Raw genomic sequence first — 17,062 nt, forward strand, 5'->3', positions numbered from 1 at the left:
TTGGGCAACGCCTGTGTCATTCCTTTCAAGAGGCCGTTGGAAAAAAGGCGCATGCGTATCGAGAAAACGCCATCTGGTTTCCCATTGGATGATGCCTCTGTCATTCCTCTCATATGGGTGGGGAAAGAGGACGTTGGAAAAAGGCGCATGCGTATTCAGAAAACGACTTCTAGTCTCCCATTAGGCGGCGCTTCTTCCACTTTTCCTCACAAGGGACCGTTGAGGAGGCGCATGCGCAATAAGAACATCGGCCAGGATAGAAGCTAGAAGGGCGCATGCGCAACAAGGACACTGGCCAGGAAAGAAGCTACGGTAAATAGAAAGGGTAAGGAGGCGCATGCGCAATAAGAACATCGGCCAGGATAGAAGCTAGAAGGGCGCACATTGAAAAGTCGCATGCGCAACAAGAACACCGGCCAGTAAAGCTACGGGAAATAGAAAAGACGCATGCGCAAAAAGAACACTATAAACTAAAGGATAGAGAGTCCTTTCAACACTTGTATGACGATAACGCGAGTCCACATTAACTTTCCTGGCTCAATGCTATGGGAGCCATGGTAGTTAAAGTGGTATCAAACCGCATTAATTCTACAGTGTAGATGCAGCCCTGGATATTATTATTAAATAATAATATTATTGCCAACATTATATAATAATAGTTTGAAATAATAATTTAACAATATATGATAATGATAAAATAATAATATAATTGCAAACATATAATAAAAAATGGAAAAATAATTTAATAATATAGGATGATGATAATTAATAATAATAATAATACAATTGCTAACATTTTATAATAATAATAATAATGTAATAATATATTATTTATTATTATTGATGATGACAATAATAAATAATAATATAATTGCTAATATTGTATAATAGTTTGAAATAATAATTTAACAATATGATGATGATAATAACAAAATAATATAATTGCTAACATATAATAATTACAAAATAATAATTTAATAATATAGGATGATGATAATTAACTAATAATACAATTGCTAACATTATATAATAATAATTTAATAAGATATTATATGATGATGACAATAATAATAATAAATAATAATATAATTGCTAACATAATAGTTTGAAAATAATTTAATAATATAATAATAATGAGAACAATAATAATGATAATTAAATAATTATCAGGGAAATTTTGTCGTATGTGATGGATCTAAATACACAGGAACCTAATTTAATTTAATTTAATAATATTGAGTTACAACTAGAATACTCAGGATTCCATAGCAATTAAACCGCATTAATTCTACAGTGTAGATGCATGCCTGGGTACATCAGCATCATTGTCAATATTTAATAATAACATAACATATTATAATATTTGATCATAATATTATAATACGTTGTTATTTAATAATAATGTAATAATATATGTATTGTCGAAGGCTTTCATGGCTGGAATCACTGGGTTGTTGTACGTTTTTCCGGGCTATATGGCCATGTTCTGGAGGCAATTTTTCTCCTGACGTTTCGCCTATGTATAATTATATATGTATATAATATGTATTATATGTATAATTATATATATATATATATACACATTATATATGTATATATATAATAATGTGTGTATATACATATATTATATATATAATAATGTATAATATTATAATATGTATAATATATGTATTATTATTATTATTATTCTACAATGCTGATGTACCCCCGATCCATCATCATCATCAATTAATAACATAATATAATACAATATTTAATATAACAACAATAATAATAATAATAATTCTGCAGTGTAGATGCACCCCTGGATCAATCATCATAATCATTATTTAATAATACCATGATATATTATTTAATAATAATATAACATATTGTTATTTAATAATTATATAATAATAAATGTATAATAATAATAATAATAATAATAATATAGTTCTACAGTGTTGATGCACCCCTAGATGTATGTATGTAAGGGAAACTATCATGTGATTGATTCAAACACACAAGTACTCCGAGATTCAATCGTATTCAATTACAATTAAAACTTTTATTCTGGGATCAATTGAAAAACCCTCAATAAAAATAATTCTATGTTAACCAAAACAAAAACCCAAAGGCAGGTTTTCCATCAGAAAAAGCTTTTGCTCAGAAGGAAGAGAATACAATGAATGCCGTTCTCCTTCTCAAAGGGCTAAAGCCCCGTTGCTTCCTTCTCGGTTGACCAGGAGCCGGTTGACAATGTCTGGAAAAGAGAGACAGACAACAGTGCATCTACACTGTAGAATTAATCCAGTTTGACACCACTTTAACCACCATGGCTCAATGGAGTTGAATCATGTGAGTCGAGGCGGATAATAATAGGTATAGCAAGATGCAAATAAAAACAATGGGCACGCATCAAAATATGTCTCTTATTTATGTCATTAAACAATTAATATAACAATATAATATAATATAATATAATATAATATAATATAATGCAGATTATCTGCATTGAACTGGATTATATGGCAGTGTAGATCCAGTTACAGCAATGCCAAAATGAAGAAGAGGACGCCATGGGTGGAAATGATAGGGAATGACAGGGGCTAAGACATTATTATTATTATTATTATTATTATTATTCAGACTTTCTTTAATAATAATAATAATAATTTTATTTGTTATTGGTCTCTCATTAATAATAATAATAATAACAACAATTTTATTTAGTGAGCCTTTCCTCACTAATAAAAACAATAATAATTTTATTTAGTGAGCTTTCCTCTGCAACAACAACAACAATAACATTAATAATTTTATTTGTTATTGGTCTCTCTTCACTAATGATAACGATAATTATTATATTTAGTGAGCCTTTCCTCACTAATAACAGTAACAATAATAATACTTTTATTTAGTGAGCCTTTCCTCACTAATAACAATAATAATAATTTTATTTAGTGAGCTTTTCTCACTAACAAGAACAATAACAACAATAATAACATTAATAATTTTTTTGGTATCATTTTTTTGGCTAATGATAATTATATTGATTATATTTAGTGAGCCTTTCCTCACTAATAACAGTAACAATAATTTTATTTAGTGAGTTTTCCTCACTAACAACAATAAAATTAATAATTTTATTTGTTATTGGTCTCTCTTGACTAATGATAATGATAATTATTATATTTAGTGAGCCTTTCCTCACTAAGAACAATAATAATAATTTTATTTAGTGAGCTTTCCTCACTAACAACAACAACAACAACAACAACATTAATAATTTTGTTATTGGTCTCTCTTCACTAATGATAATGATAATTATATTTAATGAGCCTTTCCTCACAAATAACAATAACAACAACAACAATCGTTTTATTTAGTGCGCTTTCCTCACTAACAACAACAATAACATTAATAATTGTATTTGTTATTGGTCTCTCTTCACTAATGATAATAATAACTATTATATTTAGTGAGCCTTTCCTCACTAATTACAATAACAACAACAATAATAATACTTTTATCTAGTGAGCTTTCCTCACTAACAACAACAATAACATTACTAATTTTATTTGTTATTGGTCTCTTCACTAATAATAATGATAATTATTATATTTAGTGAGCCTCTCCTCACTAATTACAATAACAACAATAATAATACTTTTATTTAGTGAGCCTTTTCTCACTAATAACAATAATAATACTTTTATTTAGTGAGTTTTCCTCACTAACAACAACAACAATAACATTAATAATATGATTTGTTATTGGTCTCTCTTCACTAATGATAATGATAATTATTATTATATTTAGTGAGCCTTTCCACACTAATAACAATAACAACAATAATTTCATTTAGTGAGCCTTTCTTCACTAATAACAATAACAACAACAATAATAATTTCATTTAGTGAGCCTTTCCTCACTAATAACAATAACAATAATAATTTCATTTAGTGAGCCTTTCCTTACTAATAAGAAGAAGAATAATTTTATTAGTGAGCTTTTCTCACTAACAACAACATTAATAATATTATTTGTTATTGGTCTCTCTTCACTAATGATAATGAAAATAATAATTACTATATTTAGTGAGCCTTTCCTCACTAATAACAATAACAACAACAACAATAATAATAATTTTATTTAGTGAGCCTTTCCTCACTAATAAAAATAATAATAATTGTTATTTATTAGCACGGCAAGTTAATCACCAGCTGCACCTGCGATAAATCTTGCCAACCGAAAGGTTGACAGTTCGAAGCCGGGTCAGGGTGAGCTCCTGACCTTCAGCCCAGCTCCCCCGCCCACCTAGCGGATTGAAAACAGCACTCCCCTCACTAATAATAATAATAATAATAATAATAATAATAATTGTTATCTGCCTTTCTTCAATGATGATAATGATGATGATAACAACAACAAAGATTAAAACTCCCACATGGATAAAATATACATTTAAAATCCATAGTTGTGAAGATACCTTCAGCGGATGGACGCTCGGACGGCTCAAAGGCCCGGCATTGGTTGATGACCTCCTCCAGGTAAGGCGGGCAATCGTCCCCCAAAGGCTCCTGGTATTTTAATTCATGGACCTTCTTGCAGATCTCCACTGAAGTGCAGCCTAGGATAGGGAACACAGAGATTATTATTATTATTATTATTAATTTTTCCTGGGTTATAAATGCCATTTCCTAATTGGTTCCATCATAAAAACATAGAAACAGTTGGTTAAACCGTTTGTGCAGGAGGGACATCCTGTTATAGCACATTCTAGTTTTTCAATGAATATCTCAACCAGTTCCACATAGTTTGTGGCAGCCACAAAAACGAAGTTTCAGATAGATAGATAGATGCATGGATGGATGGATGGACGGACGGACAGACAGATAGATGGATGCATAGACAGAGATTGCTAGATAGATAGCTGGATGGATGGATGGATGGATCTATCTATCTATGTATCCATCAATCCATCTGTCTGTCTATGTATCTATCTATCTGTCTGTCTGTCTGTCCGTCCATCCATCCATCCATCCATCCATCCATCTATCTTTCTATGCATCTATCAATCTATCGATCCATCCGTTTGTTTGTCTATCTATGCGTCCATCCGTCCATCCATCCATCCATCCATCCATCTATCTCCCACCCTATCTATCCACCCATCCATCCATCCATTTATCTATGCATCTAGCCATCTATGCATCTATCTCTATCTATCTATCTATGCATCAATTCATCCATCAATCAATCCATCTGTTTGTCTGTCTATGCATCTATCCATCTACCTACCTATCTATATATCCATCCATCCATCCATCTATCTTTCTATGCATCTATCAATCTATCAATCCACCCGTTTGTCTGTCCATCCATCCATCCATCCATCCATCCATCCATCCATCCATCCATCCATCCATCCATCCATCCATCCATCTGCCTATCTATCTGTCTGTCTATCTTGTCTATTTTCTATCTATCTATCTATATATCTATCTATCTATCTACCCATCCATCCATCCATCCATCTATCTTTCTGTCTATTATTCTATGCATCTATCTATCTATCTATCTATCTATCTATCTATCTATCTATCTATCTATCTATCTATCTATGGATCAATCCATCCATCAATCCATCCATCTGTTTGTCTGTCTATGCATCTATTCATCTATCTACCTACCTACCTATCTATCTATCCATCTATCTATCTTTCTATGCATCTATCAATGTATTGATCCATCCGTCTGTCTGTCTATCTATGAATCCATCAATCCATCTGCATAGATAGATAGATAGATAGATAGATAGATAGATAGATAGATAGATAGATAGATAGATAGATAGATGCATAGAAAGATAGATAGATGGATGGATGGATGGATAGGTGGGTAGTTAGGCAGGTAGATGGAAAGATGCATAGACAGACAAGAAAGATGGATGGATAGGTAGGTAGGTAGGTGCACAGACAGACAAATGGATGGATGGATTGATGCATAGATAGATAGATAGATAGATAGATAGATAGATAGATAGACAGATGCATAAAAAGACAGACAGACAGATATACATAGATGCATAGATGGATAGATGCATAGATAGATAGATAGATAGATAGATAGATAGATAGATAGATAGATAGACAGACAGACAGACAGACAGCTAGGTACAGAAATCTTTGCAAACTTTGTTACATAGTGTTGTTGTTATTATTATTATTATCATTTCTTACTGACATGTCGCTCGAGGCAGATAACAACATAGCTAAAAACACATAATCATAAACATTATATAAAAAACACATATTAAAGGGTGCAGCTATCTACACGGTTAGAATCAATGCAGTTTGGCACCACTTATACTGCCGCTGGAACATGCTGTGGAATACTGGGAGTTGTAGTTTCACAAGGTCTAAACTAAATGAATTATTATTATTATTATTACCGGCATTCTCTGCTGGTGCCTCCCCAAACTAAAACTCTCGAGACTCCATAGCACTGAGCCATAGTAGTTAAAGTGGTGTCAAAACTGCATCAATTCTACAGTGTAGATGCACCCATAGTTCATAGATCTACGTGTATTTTTAAATAGATGTGGTTTCTGAATGCATTTGTTTCTTTTCCGGATTGTGTATTATATTCCTCTTGTCAAAAAATTATATTATATTCCGCTTGTCAAAAATCAGTTTAAAAAAAAAAACATTCTCAAATAATAATCTGAACATGTTTCACGTCTTACCTGCAAATGGGATCCTGCCGGTTGCGATCTCCCAAAGGACGATACCAAAACTGCAAGGAAGCAATTCTTATTATTCTTATTATTTTTCTTATTATTATTACTATATTTATTTATACTCCGCTTTATCTCTCCTGCAGGAGCTGCAAAGCGCCTTAACATAAAAGCATCCACATACCATCTATATAAATAAAAATTTAATGTTCGTTTGTGGGATTAACAGAACTCAAAAACCAGTGGGTGAATTGACACCAAATTTGGACAGCATACACCTAACAACCCAATGTATTTCCTTCACTCAATTTTTTTTTTATTTTGTCATTTGGGAGTTATACTTGCTGGGATTTATAGTTCACCTACAATCAAAGAGCATTCTGAACTCCACCAATAATGGAATTGAACCAAAGGTGACACACAGGACTCCCATGACCAAGAGAAAACACTAGAAGGGTTTGGTGGGTATTGACCTTGAGTTTGGGAGTTGTAGTTCACCTACATCCAGAGAGCACTGTGGACTCAAACAATGATGGATCTGGACCAAACTTGGCACAAATATTCCATATGCCCAAATATGAACACAGATGGAGTTTGGGAGAAATAGATCTTGACATTTGGGAGTTGCAGTTACTGGGATTTATAGTTCACTTACAATCAAAGAGCATTCTGAACTCCACCAATGATGGAATTGAACCAAAGGTGACACACAGGACTCCCATGACCAAGAGAAAACACTAGAAGAGTTTGGTGGGTATTGACCTTGAGTTTGGGAGTTGTAGTTCACCTACATCCAGAGACCACTGTGGACTCAAACAATGATGGATCTGGACCAAACTTGGCACAAATATTCCATATGCCCAAATATGAACACAGATGGAGTTTGGGAGAAATAGACCTTGACATTTGGGAGTTGCAGTTACTGGGAGTTATAGTTCACCTACAATCAAAGAGCATTCTGAACTCCACCAACGACACAATTGGGGCAAACTTCCCACACAGAACCTCGATAACCAACAGAAAATACTTAAGACCCTCCAGTCTGCATTGATTCTAACAGTGTAGACAGCTGCACCCTTTAATATGCGTATAAACATCAGACACAATCACAGGCTGAACAGGCTGATATACAACAGTGGGAGAGAAAGAGGAGGAGAAGAAAAGGAAGTAATAGCAGAAGTGGAGGAAAAGAACAGAGGAAGAAGAGGAGAAGGAGAAAAAGGAGAGGAAAAAATAATAGAAGAGGAAGAAAAGGAGAAAAAAGGAGAAGGAGAAAAAAATAATAGAAGAGGAAGAAAAAGAAACAGTAGAGGAAAACGAGGAGAAAATGGAAGAAGAGAAGGAAAAAGGACCGAGTTGTGACGCAGCTGGAGTCAACTGCATTAAAATAATTACTAACCGAAAGGTCGAGTTTGAAGCCTGGATCGGACTAAGCTCCCGACCATTTGTCTAGCTTTCTGTCGACCTTTGTAGCCCAAAAGACAGTAGGTACCACTTATGCGGGGAGGCTAATTTTACTAATTTACAGTGCCATAAAACTCTCCAGCAGTGTGCAAAAGAATGAGGAAGTACTCCATCAGTGTCACAAGTGGATGGTGAAGCAACAGCTCCCCCGGTGGCCGGAATTCAAAGTATACCCTCATGAAGCTGGAATGTTAAATCTGTGTGTCTGTCTATATATGTTGTATGTCTATGGCATTGAATGTTTGCCATGTATATGTGCATTGTGCTCCACCCTGAGTCCCCTGCGAGGTGAGAAGGGCGAAATATAAATACTGTAAATGAATACGTAAATAAGTAGGAAATTTAGGTACCACTTATGTGGGGAGGCTAATTTAACTAATTTATGACACCATAAAACTCTCCAGCAGTGTGCAAAAGAATGAGGAAGTACTCCATCAGTGTCACAAGTGGATGGTGAAGCAACAGCTCCCCCGGTGGCCGGAATTCAAAGTATACCCTCATGAAGCTGGAATGTTAAATCTGTGTGTCTGTCTATATATGTTGTATGTCTATGGCATTGAATGTTTGCCATGTATATGTGCATTGTGCTCCACCCTGAGTCCCCTGCGAGGTGAGAAGGGCGAAATATAAATACTGTAAATGAATACGTAAATAAGTAGGAAATTTAGGTACCACTTATGTGGGGAGGCTAATTTAACTAATTTATGACACCATAAAACTCTCCAGCAGTGTGCAAAAGAATGAGGAAGTACTCCATCAGTGTCACAAGTGGATGGTGAAGCGACAGCTCCCCCGGTGGCCGGAATTCAAGCATACCCTCATGAAGCTGGAATGTTAAATAGCCTCTGTGTGTCTGTCTATATATGTTGTGTGTCTATGGAATTGAATGTTTGTCATGTATATGTGCATTGTGATCCGCTATGAGTCCCCTGCAGGGTGAGAAGGGTGGAATATAAATACTGTAAAGAAATAAAATTAATAAATAGAATTACAAGCTTGGAACCAGAGAATCCTAGAGTTGAAAGAGACCCCCAAAGGCCATCCAGTTCAACCCCCTTCTACCTTCCTGAAGGAAGAGAACCATCAAAGCACCCCTGACAGATGGCCATTCAGTCTGTTTTTAAAAGCCTTTCCTTGATCCAGACTCTGGACTCTTATGGATGCAGCCTAGAATCGTGTTGGCTTTTTGCGCTGCTGCATCACGCTCTTGGCTCATCCTCAACTAGTTGCCCACCAAATCTCCTAGATCTCTTTCACAAATGGACTGATGTTGAGCCAAGCATTGCCCATCTTCTATCTGTGCATTGAATTGTTTTCTTCCTAAATGAATTATCCTACATTACTCCTTGTTGGAATTCATTTTGTTAGTTTTGGCCAATCTGCTTTCTCATCTGTGGAGGTCATTTTGAATTCTGAGAGATGCAGGGAATGCTGTGGAGGGGGCAGATCTTGATTTTAGGAAGGGCTTCGACAATGTCCCCATGATCTTTTTGCAAACCAACTAGAAAATACTATTTGCAATTGGTTAAGCGACCGAACTCAGAGAGTGGTTTTTTCCAATGGTTCCTCTTCTCCATCCTCGAAAGAAGTGACTATTTGGGTACCAAAAAGAGAGTCCTATCCTGGGCCTTTCAGGGCTGGTACACACCAAATCATATTGATATGAGCATTATTAATGACTTGGATGAAGGTTTAGAAGACAATCTGATCCAGATTGCAGATGGGACCAAATTGGGAGGGAGAGCTAATGCTCCAGAGGACAGGATCAGGATTCAAAATGACCTTAACAGATCCGAGAGCTGGAATTATTGCTAAGAAGACATTAATGTCCTAATATTTTAAAAAAGTGAGCCAAGAATAGAAGAAGAAATGCAACCCGACTTTTCTTCAGCGAACAGTACACAGGCTGCAAATATTTGGGCTAATTTTACTAATTTACGACGCCATAAAACTCTCCAGCAGTGTACAAAAGAATGAGGAAGTACTCCATCGGTGTCGCAAGTGGATGGTGAAGGGACGGCTCCCCCGGTGGTCGGAATTCAAAGTATACCCTCATGAAGCTGGAATGTTAAATCTGTGTGTCTGTCTATATATGTTGTATGTCTATGGCATTGAATGTTTGCCATGTATATGTGCATTGTGATCCGCTCTGAGTCCCCTGCAGAGTGAGAAGGGCGGAATATAAATAGTGAAAATGAATAAGTAAATAAATAGGAAATTTAGGTACCACTTATGCGGGGAGGCTAATTTAACTAGTTTACGATGCCATAAAACTCTCCAGCAGCATGCAAAAGAATGAGGAAGTACTCCATCGGTGTCGCAAGTGGATGGTGAAGGGACAGCTCCCCCGGTGGCCGGAATTCAAAGTATACCCTCATGAAGCTGGAATGTTAAATAGCTTCTGTGTGTCTGTCTATATATGTTGTGTGTCTATGGCATTGAATGTTTGCCACGTATATGTGCATTGTGATCCGCCCTGAGTCCCCTGCGGGGTGAGAAGGGCGGAATATAAATACTGTAAATGAATACGTAAATAAGTAGGAAATTTAGGTACCACTTATGCGGGGAGGCTAATTTTACTAATTTACGACGCCATAAAACTCTCCAGCAGCATGCAAAAGAATGAGGAAGTACTCCATCGGTGTCGCAAGGGGATGGTGAAGCAACAGCTCCCCCGGTGGCTGGAATTCGAGCATACCCTCATGAAGCTGGAAAGTTAAATAGCCTTTGTGTGTTTGTCTGTATATGTTGTGTGTCTATGGCATTGAATGTTTGCCATGTATATGTGCATTGTGATCCGCCCTGAGTCCCCTGCGGGGTGAGAAGGGTGGAATATATATATTGTAAATAATAATAATAATAATAATAGAAGAGATGACAACAACATGCGCTAAATGGGTACCTGTATATTTCACTGGCCTGATTGTAGGTATGGTTCAGCGAGGCCAGACCTTCAGGGCAGACGTACGCGGAAGAAGCCACTTCTTTGGGAGTGTTGTCCTTGATTTTCCCACTGATGGAGGACTCTGTTTGCTCCAGTTTGAATCCAGAGAGCTGCAAAAAGAATGGGTTTTGGTGCAAACTTTAAAAAAGTTGCTCAGAGTGCAGAACCCAGATGGTTCAATGCTATGGGATCTGGGGATTCGTAGCTTGGAGAGGCACCAGCCCTTTTTGGCAGAGAAGCCTGAAAGCCTTGTCAAACTACAACTCCCATCATTTCCCAGTATTGAGCCAAAGTGGCGTCAAACTGTGTTCTGTCGCCGCTGGACCTGAAATGAAGTGCTTTTAAGAGAGGATGTATGGCTTGAATCCAGCGGGAAGCCAGGGGCCCCAAAAAGGAGCCTTTAGAGAAATTTCCCTCATTAAACAGTCTTTAGGAGGCTTGAGCTTAAATATAACAGTCTTTTATTAATGAACAAACAGCAATTGTAAAGCTTTTTTGGCAAAAACCAGTTCTCTCTAACTTGTCCACAGGAAACAGGCACTATCTTCAAAAACTTTGTTCAAAGGAAAATTCCCCTTTCTAGCTACTGTGAACCTAAACCTGACTGATTTGGATCTACCACCGGCTGAACTGCGTCTCAGAACCGAGCAGACGTACCAGCAGGCCTGTAGTCACTTAGCTGGAGATCTTGACGATTAGAGCTGTTATTCCCTCCGGAATTCCTCAGGGCTGTAAGGCTGTTTCCCCGGAACCTTTGGGAATCTTTAGAGGCTCTTAAGACTGTTCTCCCCTGGGAAGTCTTAAGGGACGAAGCCTTTGCACAGGAGGACGTCTGTATACATCCTCTGCATTGACTTCCTTTTCTGAGACTTCCCTCCAAAAAACCCAGAGGGGGCGGGACCAGGGATCCTAACTATTATTGACAGGTGGCTTGCCCTATGAATGCAGCCAAAGGAAGCCACCTATCTGCAAAGTCCCTGCAATTTAGGACTATGAACAAACACTCAGTGCAAAGCACAAAATTGGAGCCCCTGGAACAGCCGTTCCAGAACAAACTGCTTTAATTCTACAGTGTAGATGCACTCTTTCTTCCCAATTGACACCTTGATATCAGGCAGAGATGCCTTCCTAAGATCTATTTCACACAATACGGGTATCGAGCTTTGATAGCACGTGAATTGCAGAGTCTTCGGTTGTCAAAGTGGAGTCAAAATGCATTAATTCTGCAGTGTAGATGCACTCTTTGATCCCAATCGACTCCTTCGTAACAGGCAGGGATGCCTTCCTAAGATCATAGAATCATAGAATCATAGAATCAAAGAGTTGGAAGAGACCTCATGGGCCATCCAGTCCAACCCCCTGCCAAGAAGCAGGAATATTGCATTCAAATCACCCCTGACAGATGGCCATCCAGCCTCTGCTTAAAAGCTTCCAAAGAAGGAGCCTCCACCACTCTCCGGGGCAGAGAGTTCCACTGCTGAACAGCTCTCACAGTCAGGAAGTTCTTCCTAATGTTCAGATGGAATCTCCTCTCTTGTAGTTTGAAGCCATTGTTCCGCGTCCTAGTCTCCAAGGAAGCAGAAAACCAGCTTGCTCCCTCCTCCCTGTGGCTTCCTCTCAAATATTTATACATGGCTATCATATCTCCTCTCAGCCTTCTCTTCTTCAGGCTAAACATGCCCAGTTCCCTAAGCCGCTCCTCATAGGGCTTGTTCTCCAGACCCTTGATCATTTGAGTCGCCCTCCTCTGGACACATTCCAGCTTGTCAATATCTCTCTTGAATTGTGGTGCCCAGAATTGGACACAATATTCCAGATGTGGTCTAACCAAAGCAGAATAGAGGGGTAGTATTACTTCCTTAGATCTAGACACTAGGCTCCTATTGATGCAGGCCAAAATCCCATTGGCTTTTTTTGCCGCCACATCACATTGTTGGCTCATGTTTAACTTGTTGTCCACGAGGACTCCAAGATCTTTTTCACTCATCCTGCTCTCGAGCCAGGCATCGTCCCCCATTCTGTATCTTTGCATTTCATTTTTTTCTGCCAAAGTGGAGTATCTTGCATTTGTCACTGTTGAACTTCATTTTGTTAGTTTTGGCCATTCATCTCTCTAATCTGTCAAGATCGTTTTGAATTCTGCTCCTGTCCTCTGGAGTCTTGGCTATCCCTCCCAATTTGGTGTCGTCTGCAAACTTGATGATCATGCCTGGATCAATTCATTGGCATATGAATTAGTTTTGGAGTCTGTCCTGGTGGGATCTGAAGTTTTGCACTGGCTGCTGCCCCTAAACTACAAACCCCAAATTCTATAGGATGAAGCCATGGGATTAATGGCTTGTATTGTGCATAATGCAAAGGAGACTGCAAAGGTGCATCTATATGAATATCTATCTATCTATCTACGTATCTATCTATCTATCTATCTATCTATCTATCTATCTATCTAATGAAAGTCAACATTTGTATATACCCAACTTTGCATACATATCCAACATGAACAACAGAACATGCTGGAGGGGTTTGGGGGTGGGATTGGCCTTAGAATTTGGGAGTTATAGTTCACCCACATCCAGAGACCATAAGGAACCCAACCAACGATGGATATGGACAAAATACGCAATACGCACACGCAACATGGCGAACTTTGCATACTAGCAGAAACTAAATCAGGTTGATGGGAGTTATAGTTCACCCAGGTTGAGAAACACTGAGAAAGAATCTCAACCTAATTTGTGACAACCCCAAAAAGTTTCCGGAGTAGAACTACTTCTTTCAAAGTAAGGACCGCAAAATTGAACAGGAAATAGAACACACACACACACATCTATATATATTAAAATGTAATGGTCGTTTGTGGGATTAACAGAACTCAAAAACCACTGGATGCATTGACACCAAATTTGGACACAAGACACCTAACAACCCAATGTATGTCCTTCACTCAAAAAAATGATTTTGTCATTTGGGAGTTGTAGTTGCTGGGATTTATAGTTCACCTACAATCAAAGAGCATTCTGAACCCCACCAATGATGGAATTGAACCAAACTTAGCACACAGTTCCTCCATGACCAACAAAAAATACTGGAAAGTTTTGGTGGGCAGTGTCCTTTGGTTTTGGAGTTATAGTTCACCTACATCCAGAGATCACTGTGGACTCAAACAATGATGGATCTGGACCAAACTCTACACGAATACTCAATATGCCCAAATGTGAACACTGGAAGAGTTTGGGGAAAATAGAATTTTGACATTTGAGAGTTGTAGTTGCTGGGATTTATAGCTCGCCTACAATCAAAGAGCATTCTGAATCCCACCAACGATAGAATTAGGCCAAACCCTCCACACAGAACCCCCATGAGGGCCACAGCAACGCTTGGCAGGGGACAGCTAGTGTGTGTGTGTGTGTGTGTGTGTATATATATATATATATATTCTCACCTTGACGCAGTAGCCTTTGGCGACTAAGAAGTTGGCGCTGTTGATGCAGCGGTGCAGCTGTCCCTTGTCGCCCACTTGGTGCAACCTGCAGCCAAAGAAGAGACAGGACCAGCCTGCAATGGCTCAGTATGGAAACACATCTATGCGGATACCCTCACTGATTGACTTTGCAACTTAATGGCTACATAATAATCGATTCAAGCTTGCTAATTGCAACAGTCACACTTGCTTTGAACAGACAAGAGTTCTTTCCCTCACTCAAATCAAATCAAATCAAAATATTTATGTCGGTCATTGACCAGCACACTCTGGACATTATTCCACAGAGGATGCTTCCAGGCAATAACAGCCAGGTTACCTCTATTTAAAAAAATCCTCACTTATTGACTTTGCAGCTTCATGGCTACTCAATGCTATTCAAGTTTGCTAATTGGTGCATTCACACTTGTTTTAGAGAGACAAGAGTTCTTTCCTCCACCCTGGACATTAATCCACAGAGGATGCTTCCAAGCAACAATAGCCAGGCTACCTCTATGCAAATACCCTCACGGATTGAGTTTGCAGCTTTAATGGCTACACAATGACAAGGCTTCTTTCTCCCACCCTGAACATTATTCCTGATGTATATATACACTCCATTTGCTTCATTAGCACTATGCAGATACTCTCACTGATTGACTTTGCAAACCTCATGGCTACTCAATGCTATTAAAGCATGCTAATTGGTGCATTCACACTTGCTTTGAACAGACAAGAGTTATTTCCCCCACCTTGGACATTATTCCATAGAGGATGCCTCCAAGCAACAACAGCCAGGTTACCTCTATTTAAAAAATCTTCACTTATTGACTTTGAAGCTTCATGGCTACTCAATGCTATTCAAGCTTGCTAATTGCAACAGTCACACTTGCTTTAGACAGACAAGAGCTCTTTCCCTCACCCTGGACATGATTCCACAGAGGAGGCCTCCAGGCAACAACAGCCACTTTATCTCTATTTAAAAAACCCTCACTTAATGACTTTGCAGCTTCATGGCTACTCAATGCTATTCAAGCTTGCTAATTGCAACATTCACACTTGCTTTGAACAGACAAGAGGTCTTTCCCCCACCCTGGACATTATTCCACAGAGGATGCCTCCAAGCAACAATAGCTGGGCTACCTCTATGCAAATACCCTCACGGATTGACTTTGAAGCATGTTACCTTTATTTAAAAAAAATCCTCACTTATTGACTTTGCAGTTTCATGGCTACTCAATGCTATTCAAGCTTGCTAATTGGAACATTCACACTTGCTTTAGACCAGTGGTTCCCAACCTGCAGGTCCCCAGATGTTTTGGCCTTCAACTCCCAGAAATCCTAACAGCTGGTAAACCATGAAAACGAACAAAATCTGGTTATCAGTATTTTAAAAAAACTTCTGTAAATAAAGAAAAACACTCTAAAACAGGGGAATTCCAGGCAAGAAACAATCAGGCCCAGAGAGCACCTCCCAACAAAGGATTCCCCCAGGCAGTTGGAAGTCAGACCTTGAAACTGCTAGGCCATTAAATGCTAATCAAGGTGGCTAATTGCAACATTCTCACTTGCTTCCAACAGACAAGGGTTCTTTCTCCCACCCTGGACATCATTCCACACGAGATCCTATAAAGATGCCATTAGCCACAGATGCATGTGGAACGTCAGGAGAGAATGCTGCTGGAACATGGCCATACCGCCTGGAAAACTCACTGCAACCCAGTGATTCTGGCCATGAAAGGCTTCGATAAAACATTTTTCATATTGTCCACATTGCTGTACCTGTACAATCCAGCCGCAGCGTCCGAAGCCATCTCTGTGCGGACGTCCCAGGATAAGCCGGGCTCCTTCTTCAAGACTTCCCTTAAAGAGCCCTTTTCGCAATATTCCATGACTATCGAGTATTCGGGGATTAGACCTCGATAGAGCAAGGAAAAACCAATGTTAGGGACGACTATGAATAGCACAACTTTTTTGTTCTATCGTAAAAACATGGGAAAAGTTTATTAAACTGTCAAAACTTTGTTTTTGGAGGAGGGACACGCTGCTATTTCTGATTTATGGTGACTTCGAGGTGTTGCTGTTGTTGTTTCTGATTTATGATGACCCTAAGTTGCTGTTGTTGTTGTTGTTATTGCTGTTGTTTTATTTCAGATTTATGGTGTCCTAAGGTATTGCTGTTGATGTTGTTACTATTAAGGTTATTTCTAACTTTTGACAACCCTAACATTATTGTTGTTGTTGCCATAGTTGTTGTTGTTGCCATAGTTGTTGTTGTTGCCATAGTTGTTGTTGTTGCCATCGTTGTTGTTGTTACTGTTATTTCTGACCTATAGCATTGCCTTCTGCTAAAGCAGAATGGGTTTTCCTAGCCAAGCAGGAATTCAAGCTACAGAATGAATGCAGCATTCATTTGTCACAACAGTGACAAATGCAAGATACTCCACTTTGGCAGAAAAAATGAAATGCAAAG

General features: G+C 38.2%; 1 protein-coding gene across 1 annotated transcript in view; it reads right to left on the reverse strand.

Annotated features, from left to right (window-relative positions):
- Window positions 1-2,027: 2,027 nt before the first annotated feature.
- The window catches only part of MLKL (mixed lineage kinase domain like pseudokinase), a 30,179-nt gene continuing 15,144 nt past the window's right edge, over window positions 2,028-17,062 (reverse strand). Inside the window, exons 5-10 of the mRNA XM_067470972.1 lie at window positions 16,372-16,507; window positions 14,572-14,656; window positions 11,088-11,239; window positions 6,731-6,780; window positions 4,472-4,612; window positions 2,028-2,242 (exon numbers count right to left, since the gene is read on the reverse strand). Coding sequence (XP_067327073.1) covers window positions 2,184-2,242; window positions 4,472-4,612; window positions 6,731-6,780; window positions 11,088-11,239; window positions 14,572-14,656; window positions 16,372-16,507 — 623 coding nt within the window. The 3' untranslated portion in view covers window positions 2,028-2,183. The remainder of the gene's footprint in view (window positions 2,243-4,471; window positions 4,613-6,730; window positions 6,781-11,087; window positions 11,240-14,571; window positions 14,657-16,371; window positions 16,508-17,062) is intronic.

Source organism: Anolis sagrei, chromosome 8, assembly GCF_037176765.1.
Source record: "Anolis sagrei isolate rAnoSag1 chromosome 8, rAnoSag1.mat, whole genome shotgun sequence".
In the NCBI taxonomy this organism is placed as follows: domain Eukaryota; kingdom Metazoa; phylum Chordata; class Lepidosauria; order Squamata; family Dactyloidae; genus Anolis; species Anolis sagrei.